At 40.1% G+C, this 16,799-nt stretch overlaps 1 protein-coding gene across 3 annotated transcripts in view; it reads right to left on the reverse strand.

The window, feature by feature from the left end:
• Window positions 1-16,799, reverse strand: part of LOC126366012 (INO80 complex subunit D-like) — a 156,957-nt gene that overhangs the window by 9,751 nt on the left and 130,407 nt on the right. For all 3 annotated transcript variants that reach the window (XM_050008864.1, XM_050008863.1, XM_050008865.1), the window contains one exon: window positions 13,055-13,210. In XM_050008864.1, the coding sequence (XP_049864821.1) occupies window positions 13,055-13,210 (156 nt within the window). The remainder of the gene's footprint in view (window positions 1-13,054; window positions 13,211-16,799) is intronic.

Raw genomic sequence — 16,799 nt, forward strand, 5'->3', positions numbered from 1 at the left:
CACAGACAGAGGCTTGTGTTTGTTATGTGCGGATGGATATGTGTGTGTGTGTGTGTGTGTGTGTGTGTGTGTGTGTGCGCGCGCGCGCGTGTGTGTATACCTGTCCCTTTTTCCCCCCAAGGTAAGTCTTTCCGCTCCTGGGATTGGAATGATTCCTTACCCTCTCCCTTAAAACCCACATCCTTTCGTCTTTCCCTCCCCTTCCCTCTTTCCTGATGAAGCAACCGTGGGTTGCGAAAGCTGAAATTTGTGTGTGTGTGCGCTTGTGTTTGTTATTGTTTCTATCAACGTACCAATGCTTTCGTTTGGTAAATTACAGAATCTTTGTTTTCCCACGTGGAATGTTTCCCTATATATATATATATATATATATATATATATATATATATATATATATATATATATATATATATATATAAGGGAATGAGGAAATGCACAAACTTTTGAAACCGGAGGCTTCTTCTACTAGAATTAGGGTTGACGGTAAAGGTAAAGGGATGAAGGAAAAAGACTGGTGAGGTTTAGGAAGTGGGAAGCATTATGGAAAAGTCACCTGGATCTGAGTCAGAGAAGACTTATCAGGCAGGATGAGAAGGAAAGACTTATTGTTGGTGCTTGCATTCGAACATATTTGAAAACTTGAGAGCTTAAGGTTGAAAGACAGAGACAGCTGGAAAAACATCCTGCAAAAGTCAATAATAGCAGACAGCTACGTGCATTATACATTGTAGACAGATAACTTTTTTAAATATTTGTGTGTGTGTGTATGTGTTTGTGTGTGTGGGGGTGTGTGTGTAGACATATCAGGGGGAAAAAAGAATAAAAGGCCAGATGGTTGGCAGGAACCTAGCACATATTGTAATGGGATTTTCCACATAAGGAGTTCTAAGAAAGTAGTATCAGCAGGGAGAATCCAGATGGCGTGTGTGGTGAAATAGGTATCGAGGTCAGAACTATCATATTGTAGAGCAGGGTCACCAAGCTTGGGTTCATGGGCCGGATCCTGCCCATGACATCAGCTTATCCGGCCTGTCGATGGTATTGGGGGTTTGAATGATGAAATGTTTGGACCATAAGACATGGATTTAAATTTAAATTTTATGTTTAGAATATTAGATATTCATATATGCCGAGATTTCCTGGCTGCTGTGTGCCTTATGTTCACTGTGTTTAATGATTGGTAGGGAAGACTGAGGCTGTAGGGGCACGGCGCCAATTGGTATTACTTCGTAATACTGCCGTTCATATATGCCACAGACCAAGGACGTTTGTTAGCAACCATACTGTGATCTTATCATATATATGCATCAATGCAGTTTAAATTGTCAAACGAGGGAGGGGCACACATTTAGTGTTTTCTTCTCACTGAAAGTAAATTTTGTTTGACCAAGGTATTTTGTTTACTCCAAGACAATGCTCTCATTAAACAAGTAAGTACAATATATTAAGGATTATTTTGACACAGTGATAAATGCTTGAAACATTTTCATAAATGACCTAAAACAATTCCAATATGACACTGGGGCACAATGGCCCATTTAAACAGGGGCACGTGGGCCCAGAAGGCAAACATGCTCCGCTGTCTTTTTGTAATGATGAACTTCATTAGGTCAAACAATGTCAAAGTCTAGATCAAATCCAATGCAATTTTTATGTGTCCCATACTTATTTAAACTGAGAATGTATATGCAATATATATTTCCACTGATGTCTTCATATACATGAGATAGACCTGATGCAAATGCTGTAGGTTGTGGTTTTATTTCCGAAGCTGGCCCTTCAACTGTTCAAGAACACAATGTAGGCCTATGCTGTCGGTAACAACAGTGGTTATGTTAAATGTCATCTCACCTGACCAGCAGTGCTTCCCAACAGCTGAAAAAGTCACGCCATTTGAGAAACTGCAACCAAGTACAAGAGACAGCAAACAAACAAGAACAGAACTACAACAATGCAGCAAAAAAATGTTCAAATGTGTGTGAAATCTTATGGGACTTAACTGCAAAGGTCATCAGTCCCTAAGTTTACACTCTACTTAACCTAAATTATCCTAAGGACAAACACACACCCATGCCCGAGGGAGGACTCAAACCTCCGCTGGAATCAGCAGCACAGTCCATGACTGCAGCGCCTTAGACCACTCGGCTAATCCTGTGCAGCCAATGCAGCAAAATCCAGAGAAAGACGCATTACAACATGAACAGCAAGTCTCCAAAAAAACAACACTTTAGACAGAAATAAGGATGTTGCTCATAAAAACCAATTTTTTAAGAAATGAGGCAGTGATCAAGCTGAATCATGTGATAAAACTCCTCACATAAAATGCAGAAAGGAAGTAGGCATCACCATGAGGGTTCTTCAAGATGAAGACACAGTGATAAATGCTTAAAATGTTTTCGTAAATGAACTAAAGCAATTCCAATATGACACTGGGACACAATGGCCCAGGTTTCTTAAACAATTTTCTCATCGCAATCCAGATGATGAGTGGATTCAATGTACAACTTGTAAGCTGTGAGCACATTTGTCGTGTATTAAAAATGACACTGAAGAACTTTTTAATCAATGTTCAAACCATGAAGATCCTACTGGGCACTTAGGTGAAGACTGATCAAAATTTTGTACATACTTTTCTTTCAGACTGTTGTTATAACAATGAAAACAAAATTTGTGATTGCGGTTTCTGTCGCAAAGCTATAGGAATTTTCACTAAATAAACTGTGAGTGTCAAAGTTGATGTGTTTCAAATTAAATAACTTAAATTAAACTATAAAATCATATGGACTTGTCCCAACTGCTGGACCGACTTGCCCTGTGGGTGGGATAGGTTGTCCCAGGTGGTATTATAGTACTAAATACATTATTATGTAAATAAAATAGAAAGAAACTTCCACATGGGAAAAATATATTAAAAACAAAGATTCCAAGACTTACCAAGCGGGAAAACGCCAGCAGACAGACACAAGAACAAAACACACAAACACACACACCGAATTACTAGCTTTCGCAACAGATGGTTGCTTCTTCAGGAAGGAGAGGGAAAGACGAAAGGATGTGGGTTTTAAGGGAGAGGGTAAGGAGTCATTCCAATCCCGGGAGCGGAAAGGTGTACACTCGCGCACACGCGCACACGCACACACACACACACACACACACACACACACACACACACACACACACACACACACACACACACATATCCATCCGCACATACACAGACACAAGCAGACATATTTAGGCCAAACACATTATTATGAATAGATGAACAATGAGTGGCCTGAATTACTTAGATCTACAGGTTCTGAAACAATGTAGTAGTGTTTCCACATAAAAAAAAGATTAGTGGGAACATGTAGAATGCTAAGATGCACTGATCTCCCCTACTCAGTTTACAGATTTGCAAACTGTGAGTGCTCTGTTCATAAACACATCACACATCACCAAGCATTTTGTGGAAGACAGATACTTCTTGTGTACTGAAGCCAGTTGTTTCTGTTGTGAGCTGCTTTCAGGAACATGCACTCAGTCAGCGCCATTTCCAGGCTGTTCTTGAAGAAATTAGTTCTAAATTCTGTGACTTGCCTTATAACAAAACAGTGAGACGTCTCAGCTGCAGCAAAGTACTGTTTAGTTTTTACAAGCTCCAATGTGAAATGGATGTTTTTCTCACTGAAAAATATAGAGCTGATCCACAGCTGTCAGATCTGCATGGCTGTCAGAGTTATTTTTGGTCAACATCATACCCCACATGAATGAACTGAACTGAAAACTTACGGGAAAGGATAGCCTGATTTGTGACCTCCACAGAATCATCAAAGGATTTCAAAGAAAGCTATCACTGTTTGTGGCAGCCCGAAATTTTCTGATCTTGATAGAATTGAGTGACATTCTCCTGTTGCAGAACATGTTTGGTTGTAACGTATGGATGGAACCCATTGATTTGCAGGCAAGTGACTTGTTGAAACACAAGCACAGAAATAGAAAACTTGTTGAATTTTACCACTACTTACCTGATGTAAAGTTTCTGAAACTGAAGAACTTTTCTGCTGGTATGGCATCAGTGTTTGGAACAAATTGTGTCTGCCAGAAAATTTTTTGAAAAATACAGTACGTTAAGTCAGCATGTCGAACGAGATTGATGAACACTGGAAAGCAATTATCTTGACTCGATGGAGTAATACCAAACCAAACACTGATGATATCTTGGAAGCCAAATGTCAGGTTCATAAATCTCATTTTTAGCTTTTTAGTTTGTGAGATTCGGATGTGTGCAGATTAGGTCTGGTGTAAAGTTCTATTTGCTAATGTCATCATCTTAGATAACTTTTTTACTAAATAAATATGTTGGCTGTCCTTGTTCTTTGTGCACTGCATGCCACTGATCTGTGATTAACATGGAACTCTGCACTTAATTTTTCATCTTTTCCCTCCCACAGTAATCGTTCTCACTTTGGAGTAATAAACAGAATGATGACACGACCCATGATTGTCACTTTGTCAGTTGTCTAGCCCACTGTGAAACAAGTTTGGCAACCTCTGTTGTAGAACACGCTCAATGACAACATATTGTGTGTTGCTGGTATACACCAGCTGTCTCTGTCCATCAATCCTTAATGATAGGCTGGTAGTAGTCATACCAACATTGAAGGCCAAACAGTGTCTACATAACAACTAGCACATGAAGTGTGTTGTTTCACCACTTGACTCTCCCTTTGACAGTGTACGTTTCACTAGTTACAGGGCTAGTATAGGTGGTGGTAGGAGGGTGCATGAAAAGTCTTATAGCAGGGATGGTCACAGAGGTAGAAGCCACAGAGTAAGAAAGTGGGTGCAGAAGGGGCACAGGGTCTGACCAAGATACTGCACTGCAGAGATATCTGAGGGGGGGGGGGGGGGGGGGGGGGTAGTGGAAAGCTATTCTAGATGTGGTGGTCAAAGTATCAGATAGAATGGACCTCTTTTTAGGGTATGATTTTAGGAAGCTACAGCCTTGTTGAAGTAGCTGATTAATACATTCTACGCCTGGACAGTATTGAGTGATGAGAGGACTGGATGTGACAGCCTGGGTTAAGCCAATCGGATAATTACGTCCAGAGAAGCATAGGAGAGGCTCCTGGTGTATTGCTGTAAAGAGTCCACATTCTGAACAAACTGCTTGCCTTGAATGCAAAGGCTGTATGGGAGGGAATGCTTGACATGGAAAGGATGACAATTGTCAAAATGTAATTACTGCTGTCTTTTAGTATTCTTAATGTGAACAGAAGTGTATAGATGACTCACAGTGATGACAAAGTCAACATTGAGGAAAGTGACATGGTATTCGGAATAGGACCATGTGAGATTTTATTGAGAGATTATATTTAGAGATTCCAAAAATTCTATCACATCAGCCTCACAATTAGTCCACATAGCAAAGATGTCATGAACATATTATACTAAACCAGGGGCCGAAACCTTACAGATTCCAGGAAAGCTTCCTCCAAGCAACCCATTGAAAGGGTGGCACAGGAAAAACCCAACCTAATTTGCATGACTGTACCCATCATCTGTTTATATGTCTACCCTTCAAAAATAAAGTAGTTGTTGATAAGTATTAAGTTGATTAAGGTGAACAGGAAGGATGTCACAGGTTTGGAATCAGGAGGGTACTGATTGAAGAAATGTTCAGCAGCAGAAAGAGACAATGTTAATAAACATTTCCTAGATCATCTGAAATGAGAGGGGGAGGGAGGTGTCTTTGTTCTTTAGATTGCAGATTCTGCTCAAGCAAGCAGAGATACATTTAGTGGGTGTTTTGAAGCCAGCAACTATAGGATGACCACGATGACTGGTTTTGTGGATCTTAGGAAGAAGGTAAAAGCTGGGAGTCCTTGGTTTGGATGATGTAAGAAGTTATAGAACTTGAGGTGTTAGTCCTTGCGGAGGGCCTGTGGTTTTAAGAAGGGCCTGTAGATAAATGTGCTTCCTCCTGCCCGGGCTTGGTGAATAGTTTTTTCCCCAGTTATATTCTCAAACATGGCCTCCTTTCCAGTTCAAACAGTCAAGTGTTTTCAACCATTTATGCTAGTTTGTTTTTTCACTTGTCTAAACCACCTATGATTAACCAACATTTTACTCCTATATATTTCCTAGTACTTAAGACAGATCTGTTGTTATTTACCTTCTAAGCAAGTTATTGATGTTTTCGTGCACCTGTTTTTCCAAACCACACTTATCAGCTGTTACTGTGATCTCCTTAATTATTTTATTTCCTGTATACAGTAAATTTCATTTTCTCCAATGACTTTCCCTCTGTTTTCACAAACTTCCCAATTGTGGCAATAGTTTCCTATGGTAATTTTTGTATTGTATATTCCAGTTTTTTCATGATAAATTCTTATCACTTCCGCCCACTGATTACCTCTTTTTAGCTTCTTCTCTGGTCTCAATTGCTTATCTTCCTTTTTCTCTCATTTTTCCTCCTCTGCTACTCCTTTGCACTCCTGTTCTGACTTGATGAATCCCATCACATATTATATTTGTTCTTTTTGTAAACATGCTTTTGCCCTATCTAAACTAAGGTCCCACATTATGTTTCTTGGCATGTGCTTGTCCCTGGAGTTACTGAAAATGGGCTAACTTTAAAAGTCCCTATTTGTGGATGTAATCCCATTCTTCACCAGCCTCTTTTACAGTTCAAATACAGCAATCTCTTGCATTCATCCAGGTAATCTGTCACCAATATACTGCATTTATGCAAGTGTAAGATGACCCTGAATATAGGATGACCTGCATTTTTAAGAGACTTACTGAGGGAAATTTATTTTAAACATATTCTGAATAATTAGAGTACAAACTGTTTTACTGACAAAGTATCTGCCTAAAACACCAGCATTATGCCTAGTCTAAACTTTGGCCATTCGTTGATTGTCTACATCTCGATAACACAAGCAGAAATAAAATAAACAAAAAGAAATGGTTTACATTAAGTTTTACCTACACTATCTTGTTTTTCTTACAATGCCATTATTTTTAATCACCACCACCATCCTGATAACACAGCTGTGAAATTTATATTTTCACTGTCACAAATATTTGACTGTTCCCAATGTTATGATTTCTTCTGATCACAAGAACCAGCCACAGCTCTGTAGTTTTCTCAACCTCTCATATAAAGCTCTCTCCCCTTCTGAATTATTCAACAATCTCACTTTCAGCTCTACACCTGCATTAAAGCATGCTACTTTAGTTAAGGGCCTACTTTCCTTTGTGTGTAATGTCAACCAGAAGTATCACTTTGCAAACCAAAATCAAAACCAACAGCAAACCTGACTCTGAACTTGCCTTGAACCGTTCCGGCCATGATCCCAACTTGAACCACAAACATTACCTCAAAATCATGCCTCACCAAGCTTTCCAAGAATTCCTATGATGCATCACTGCTTTGTCATCCTTTCTCAGGTCCCTATCACTCCTGGAAAACTGATGACTTCATCATTATGCTTCCAGCAGACAAGGGATCTACCACTATGGTACATGACTGGTGTGTGTGTGTGTGTGTGTGTGTGTGTGTGTGTGTGTGTGTGTGTGTGTGTGTGTGTGTGTACACTGACACTTTTCATGTATGGCATCCGCCATCAAGGTCTCATCCCTGTGGTTCAAACTGACCTGCAATTTCAGTCCCCACACAAGGACTAATGCCTCAATTCATAGAACCCAAACGACACACTTCTACCTTTCGTGTTCTTCCTAAGATACACATACCCAATTATCCTGGTCATCCCATAGTTGCTGGATCCAAAGCAGTGACTAAAAGCACCTCTGACTTGCTTGATCAACAGCTGCAACCTACAGTACAAAGATTCCCCTCCTATATTAAAGACACCACCCATTTCACAGTGTGTCTAAAATATGTGCCCGTCTCATTCCTGCAAAACACCTTGCAAGTTACCATTGATGGCAACTCCCTCTATTCCAGGAAATTCTGAACTTTTCCTCTGACGGAACACTTTAAGAATCCTGGTACACTGAAGGAACACTTTGATCAGTTTGAAGGGCAATGACATTTTAAAAAAGAGAATTTTTTACGGTGATTATTTCGATTTTATATCTTAACTAATAACACACAAATCATTATAAAAAATAATTAGAATTATCTAAATGTCAGGGGAAAAAAACCAATGTTATTAGTAGTTTTTCATGGCGCACATATTCACTTCTCATGGAATATCAGTGTTCTGCGGAACACAGTATGGGAGATTCTGCTCTATACCAACATTCCCCACATACATGGTTGACCCTGCTGCTGGACATTACCTCAAATAGCACCCACCTGATTCTAACCTTATGACATCCCTTAATCAACTTTATACTTTGATGGGTATGACCATGTGTACCAGAATATTTCCTTCAATGCTAACTTTTTTTGTGAGTCACTTTGAGAGAGGGGGGGTGGCATCGGGGGGAGGGGCTTTCCATGGATCCTTACGCCTTCAGCCCTGGGTGAATTTTGATGCACTGACAACATCTTTGCCAGATGGACTCATGGTAAGGCCAAACTTTTAAAATTGTTGCAATCTCTAAATACATACTTGAAATCAAATTTCACAAGGTCCCTTTCTGAATCCCATGACAGTTTCATTGATGCTGATTGTATCATCACGGAAGGTCACATTAAACCTACTAACACATAACAGTACTTATATTTTGACAGTCGCCTTCCTTTCCATGTCAAACATTCCATCCCATACCGTGGCATTTGAGGCAAACATATTTGTTCAGATGCAGACTCTTGACAGCAATACACCACCATCCTCACTTCAACCGTCAGTGAACACAATTTACCCTCCAGCATAGCTCAAAAGCAGATTTCCCATGCCAACAGATCCAATCCTGATACTGGTGATCACTCCAACAAAGAACTTATGAATACACTTCTTCACACTCAGTACTATCGTGGTCTTGAATGTACTGATTAGCTACTTCAACATGGCAAGGATTTTCTAATATCATGCCCTGAAAATGAGGTCCATTCTGTCCGGCATTTTGTCATCACATCTTGAATAGCTTTTAGTCACCCTCCCAATCACTTCATTATCCTCGTCAGATCCTACACTGTTCCTGCACCCATTTCCCTACATTATGGATCGTATCCCAGTGACCATTCCCAATGTTTTGCTGATTACCCTAACTTTCATCTTTAAGCTCACAGGTTTTCAAATTTCAATTGATGCTGTCCCCAACGATCAGTCTTTCCGTCTCATCCTATCCAATAAGTCTCCTCTCTCCATTTCTTAAAACTCACCAGTCATTTTCCTTCATTCCTCTTTATTTCCCTGCAACCCTTCTGTCTAAAGGAACCACTGGCTCCTAAAGCTTGTGCATTTCTGTATCATTTATATGTGTTTTCTCCTGCTGCTGCTTGGCGAGTAGACTTCTTTTCTATCCAGTTATATTACTTTTTTTTAAACAATGATTATTTTTGTAGACATATTGATGATCGTTGGTGGACAAGATAAACCAATCACAAGCTCACCCTAAGAAGCAGATGTCAAACTGTTAAAATACACTCCTGGAAATTGAAATAAGAACACCGTGAATTCATTGTCCCAGGAAGGGGAAACTTTATTGACACATTCCTGGGGTCAGATACATCACATGATCACACTGACAGAACCACAGGCACATAGACACAGGCAACAGAGCATGCACAATGTCTGCACTAGTACAGTGTATATCCACCTTTCGCAGCAATGCAGGCTGCTATTCTCCCATGGAGACGATCGTAGAGATGCTGGATGTAGTCCTGTGGAACGGCTTGCCATGCCATTTCCACCTGGCGCCTCAGTTGGACCAGCGTTCGTGCTGGACGTGCAGACCGCGTGAGACGACGCTTCATCCAGTCCTAAACATGCTCAATGGGGGACAGATCCGGAGGTCTTGCTGGCCAGGGTAGTTGACTTACACCTTCTAGAGCACATTGGGTGGCACGGGATACATGCGGACGTGCATTGTCCTGTTGGAACAGCAAGTTCCCTTGCCGGTCTAGGAATGGTAGAACGATGGGTACCATGACGGTTTGGATGTACCGTGCACTATTCAGTGTCCCCTCGACGATCACCAGAGGTGTACGGCCAGTTTAGGAGATCGCTCCCCACACCATGATGCCGGGTGTTGGCCCTGTGTGCCATACGACCATCATTGGCACCAAGGCAGAAGCGACTCATCGCTGAAGACGACACGTCTCCATTCGTCCCTCCATTCATGCCTGTCGCGACACCACTGGAGGCGGGCTGCACGATGTTGGGGTGTGAGCGGAAGACTGCCTAACGGTGTGCGGGACCGTAGCCCAGCTTCATGGAGACGGTTGCGAATGGTCCTCGCCGATACCCCAAGAGCAACAGTGTCCCTAATTTGCTGGGAAGTGGCGGTGCAGTCCCCTACGGCACTGCGTAGGATCCTACGGTCTTGGCGTGCATCCGTGCGTCGCTGCGGTCTGGTCCCAGGTCGACGGGCACGTGCACCTTCCGCCAACCACTGGCGACAACGTCGATGTACTGTGGAGACCTCACGCCCCACGTGTTGAGCAATTCGGCAGTACGTCCACCCGTCCTCCCGCATGCCCACTATAGGCCCTCGCTCAAAGTCCGTCAACTGCACATACGGTTCACGTCCACGCTGTCGCGGCATGCTACCAGTGTTAAAGACTGCGATGAAGCTCCGTATGCCACGGCAAACTGGCTGACACTGACGGCGGCGGTGCACAAATGCTGCGCAGCTAGCGCCATTCGACGGCCAACACCGCAGTTCCTGGTGTGTCCGCTGTGCCGTGCGTGTGATCATTGCTTGTACAGCCCTCTCGCCTTGTCCGGAGCAAGTATGGTGGGTCTGACACACCGGTGTCAATGTGTTCTTTTTTCCATTTCCAGGAGTGTAGCTCAATAGGAACCTAAGATCCGTTAATGAAGACGCAAGACAAGATTCAGGCTGTGAATTGCAATTTTGAGTAAAGATGGAACATTTTGTTAAAAGTTGCCTTGAAAAATGTATAATCTCGTGTTGATCTGAACATCATGTGACATATTATGTACAACTTTTTATGGTACTCAGGAAACGATGATTCGTTAATAGAAACTCTGCTGTGAACACTAATAATAGACTGGCTCTTGAAATCTTTTTTTTTTATTATGTAATTCTGTGTGAATAAAACAACATCGAGGACATCCCATTATTACACAACTCTCATTTTTAGTTGTACTGAGATTTTCCCATTTTACCACTGTGTTCTGCACTGTTTATTGCATGCACGTTAAAGTCTGCAGCCAGCACAGAAAAAAAATCAATTGGGATGATGACTATGAATCACCTTTACACGACAAGAAGTTAGCAAGTTGCCTCCAGCTGTGCTAGGAAAAAAGCGTGCGGATGCTACATCCCAGTGCATGTTGCACCTGGTGTATCTTTTTTGGTGGAAAGTATTACACTGAGGTACCCATATAGTATTATGAGGGTTACAATTCACATCTTTTAGAGGTGTCATAAATATTACACTTGGCATACCCTCATGAATAGCACAAAACTGTCTGATAGTGTGAAAGTGGCAGTAATTGGTTTTCATTTGGAGGACTTGTGAAGAAACAAGGCAGAAGGGATGGATAACATTCAATCAGAACTTACAAAGTCATTGACGTAGTGACAACTGACTGACTGTTTAGCTAGCGTATATCATGTATCAGTATGGTGACATACCATTTGAATTTAGCAAGGATAGATAATTTAAAGAAATATCAAATTGTCAGCTTGACAGTAGCTAATCAGGATAATACACAAAAAATGGAAAAGAAAACAAAGAATCTGTGAGATGAAAATCAATTTGGTTTTACGAAATGAAAAGGCATCAGACAGAGAGTCATATTTGATGATGGAAGCACATCTTATGAAAAATCAATAGACTTTCATAGGATTTTTAAGCCTCGAAAAATGATTCAACAATGTAAAGTGGTGCAACATCATCATAAATAAAGGTACACACTGTATGTAATACACAACAGGTACAAGAACCAAGCAGGAACAATAAGAAGAACAAAAGAGAAATACTCTCGTCAAAAAAGATATAAGGCAGGGATAGAGTGGTTTCCTCCACTATTAAACCTGTCTATCAAAGAAGCAATGTGAGACGTAAAGGAAAGATACAGAAAAGGGACTATACTTAAGAGGGAAAGAATACCAAGGCTAAAATTTGCCAATGATGCTGCTATCCTCAATGCAAGTGAGGAAAAATTACAGGGACCACTAAATGGAATAAATAGTCTAACGAGTACAAAATAAGGACTCAGAGTAAACTAAAACAGGTGAAAGTGTTAACGAGCAACAGAAATGGCATCAGCAGAAAACTGCACATCAAAAACAGTGATCACAGTAGATGAAGTGAAGTAATTCTGCTACCTTGAAAGCAAGGCAACGCATGGTGTTTGAAGCAAGAAGTACTCTAGATGCAGACCAGCAAGGACAAAGAGCATTCTCACCAAAAGAGGTCTACCAGTATTGAATATATGACTTAATTTCAGAATGAAAAAGACAAAGGAGAAATTACATCTGCAGCACAGCTTTCTGCATGAAAGTGAATCATGGTCTGTGACAAAAACTGAAAAGTTTTGAATCAAAGTACCTGAAATCTGGTGTTACATATGAACATTAAGTGGACCGCTTATAAGAATTAAGGAGGTTGGTTCTATGTAGAATCAGCAAAGAAAGGAATGTGTGGATTTCACTAATTATACTGGACTCTAGGATACGTGTTAAGACCTCATGGAATGACTTCGATTATCTACAGTGACCTGTATAGGGTAGGAAGGGGAAATAGATTAGAATACAAAAAACAAGTAATTGAGGAAATTGTGTGTTGGGTGTCAATCTAGGATGAAAAGATCTGCACAGGAGAGGAAGTCAGAGTGGGCAAGAACAAACCAGCCAACAGGAGTGTTGGAGAGTGAAAAAGAATAGGCACTGTCACAAATGTGCGCATTTGCTTTTGTCAAGTTCATGTGATGTACGAGTCAATAATAATTCTACTTACCAGTGAACAAGTCATTAAATGCATCTGCAGGAATCTGGTTGAGGACATTTGTAAGGTCATGCTCTTCGAGCAGACGTGTAGCTTGGTTTGCTAGTTCCACTGGATCCGCAAAGTCCTCTGCCATTGAAAACACTACTTCTTCAACGACCTCTATACCTAATAAATAGAAGGAAAACAAAGAAAATATTTATCTTTCCTCAACAACAAAATAAATAGGTTTAAAAAACATGCCACTGCACTGTTTCTGCAGCCAGGAATTTCAAAAAGTTATCTGGGCACAAATGGAATATAATTAAAATATTAAGCAATATCACACAATGGTTAAATTTGGTCTTTACAAGACAAATCTGTGTGTAGCCACGCATATTTCTTTTCTGATCAAAGTGGAACAAATATCCCCCCCTCAAAAGAATGTCAAGAAAGCCTCCAAAATCATTTATAACTTTGTTGGTTATCAACAGAAAATATTAATGATAATGGCTCAGGTTGTACAATGTACCTAATAAGTTTTTTTTATTTAATTTTACTGTTTTACTGGCTATTTCAGTTACCAAATAACATAGGTATGGAATCTAAAATTCAATACAATGAAGGAGCTACACATTACAAAGCAAAATGATCTATAATGTCTTACGAGAGCTCCAGCAAAAATAAAAAATAAGAAATCAGATAACAAATATTTTTATGTTAATGGATTTCCAGAATGGAAACAACAAACACAAATTAAGAAAGACAAACTGATCTGAAAAGGAAACACACTTAGGATTTAATGTCTCATCAATGATGATGCCATTTGGGAGGGATCACTCACATCCAGATTAGTGAAGGACAGGGAAGATGACCTTTTCCCAGAAACCATCCTGACATTTACCTTAACTTACTTGAGGAAACCATACTGGGAAAGGCACCCAATCACTTGCAGATGAATTATGGGGAATGGCAGATAGAAGCTGATGACAGGTCAGAAGTCACACCACCTTTCAGAATACAATCTTGCTCTTTTTCTAGTATAAAAATTCACCCCCGCCCACTTCTCTCTGGAAAGCATTCCTATGCACATCTCCAGCTTTAGTTCTTTGAGTATGACATTACAATAATGATTAAGGCCTTAAACAGCAATGGACAATATTACTAACTGCATGTCAGTCAACAATATTGATTGGGGACCTTACGACATCTTATTATGTAGAAATAAGATAGAATTATAGATTATGAGTTAGCATAAAATCCCTCAGTGCAGTCTATGGACTACATGCACATAAATAGACATTTTTCTGGTAGGTATTAAGCAATGCATTGAAATACGTTAAAGCTGGGACAATATATGAAAGTGATATGATGGGTGTGGTACATGAGAATGTCAGGCTTGCATAATCATAATCTGACAACAATAACAAAAATGGTTCAAATGGCTCTGAGCACTATGGGACTTAGAACTACTTAAACCTAACTAATCTAAGGACATCACACACATCCATGCCCGAGGCAGGATTCGAACCTGCGACCATAGCAGTCACGCGGTTCCGGACTGTAGCGCCTAGAACCGCTCAGCCACTCCACCTGGCACACCAGTAACACTCTAGAAATAATTATAAACATAATCAAAATGAAAAAAAGTGACCCTAAATCAAAACTAATGCAATATCGCCTGGATGAATCATGTGGAATGAATTTCACAGCACAATATCTGCAACACTGCAAACTTAGAATTCATATTCTGTACAAACAACCTCATATAAGGGGCATTTGTTTTTAATTATTAGGAGGCAAGAAATAAGTCTTCACCTCTATTACATGATGCCATGGGAAGAGGTAAACTGGAACAGGCTCAAAGAAAAATGATGCACAGAGTCCAGGGAATTATGGATCTTTCCTTTCACTTACAAAATGTTTATCAAGCCACAGCATCATGAACACCAAAATGAACATGTACACAGGGTAGAATATGGGAAAGAGCCCATATGGATGCTTTTAACTGGAACAATGGGAAATGGTTGGGACACTGTAATACAATAAACAAATAGGAAGCAAGGAAAAACATTTTTTTTTTCACTTATGTTCATCTGATTTTTTTAATTAAATATTTTTCCTTTGCTACAGTAAGATAGCTTCAATATTAATACTGTGGCATAGATAATGATATACATGAATGTGTGCCTCTAAATGCTAACATGGTTCTTTTCTACAGTCAGTCTTGTCTTTTCTTCTTCTTATCGACAGAGTAGCATGTTTGCTTGAATGATAAGGGTAATTCTTGAGTGAAATACATAGTTCTGAAATAATACAAAGTGTGTTCAGTTTACTTATCCACTGATCCACTACAACCAACCAGAGAAGTTACATACATGGTCTGGAACGGAAATACGACAAACATTACAAAGCACCTAGGTAGCTGCCATTCCATCATCAATCAAGGTGTAATCATTTTCTTTTTGAAAATTACTGTACAACTAAATATACCAAAGCTACAAAAAAATGCAAGGATACAAATAGGAACAATGTAAATATACTACAAAGTAATACTGAACAATGTTCTGTTAAACAGTGAAAAATGCCACTCTCAGAAAATACAGGTAATTTAGATTAATTCAATGGATAAAGAATGGCAGGATCATTTAGCCTTAAGTTGTGTTTCTTATTTATGGAGTCAAGATAATAATGCACACAGGGAAACAATTATCCACTTTGAGAAATGGTACACAGCATCAAAAAACAAGAAAGTAGGGGTCCAAAACATCTGGTACTATAGAGAACTGATTGTCAAAGTGATGGAAGAAAGTCGAAGAAGAAAAAACTGGTTGTTGCATTCAGATCTCTTTTATTACTGACCAACTGTTGCAACAGTAATGGCTCAACATTTAGACTGCCAACATTTAAACAGAAAGTGCATTTAAAACTGTTGAATTTCAGGATAGTTTCCCTATGCATGGGCTGATAATTTAAAAAGACACTGAAATATTAGCCACAGGAACTTATGTAGTATCCATCAAAAAATTATCTGTCATTAGTGAACCACATGTAAATTTAGTTGTCTCACAAGAAAGAAGTAGCTTTCAACTGGTTCCACATGTGGGAAAACTGCATGATATTCAAGTAATGAATTACAAGTTTTACTATAAGTGCATTTCCCTTTTCACTTCATTATAGAACTAGTTAACTTGGCAATGCCTTGCAGTTGCCACATATGTATGGCAACTGGACATACAATCTAATCTACTTCGCCACCCCTCTCTATCCTTCTCCACCTTCCCCTTCCTTTGTCCATCACTTCATCCCCCTCCATACCCCAGTCTATCACCCCCCCCCCCCCCCCCCCCCCGTACATCTCTTATAACACAATCTCTCGATCCATCTCCTGCTCCCTCATCTCTCTGTCCTGATCTTCGCCCCCCTTCCCTATACCCATTTCCCATTTCCTCCCCCATTCTCTGTCTATTTCTGCCTCCTCCCTCTCTCTGACCTCATTTATTTTATTGCAAATGGAATCTTGATTGGGAATAGAAGTCAAAATGAATGAGTAAATTGGCTGGAATCATTAGTACATAAGGTATCAGAGAGTCCTTCCCAGCTGCTTCATCTGTGAGGATACCGTATTTACCCAAATCTAAGCCGCACCTGAAAAAGGAGACTCAAAATCAAGGGAAAAAAAATTTCCCGAATCTAAGCCGCACCTGAAATTTGAGACTCGTAATTCAAGGGGGAGAAACATTTTAGACTGCACCTCCAAACTGAAACAAAGTTGGTC

The sequence above is a fragment of the Schistocerca gregaria genome, chromosome 4 (genome assembly GCF_023897955.1).
Source record: "Schistocerca gregaria isolate iqSchGreg1 chromosome 4, iqSchGreg1.2, whole genome shotgun sequence".
Classification (NCBI taxonomy): domain Eukaryota; kingdom Metazoa; phylum Arthropoda; class Insecta; order Orthoptera; family Acrididae; genus Schistocerca; species Schistocerca gregaria.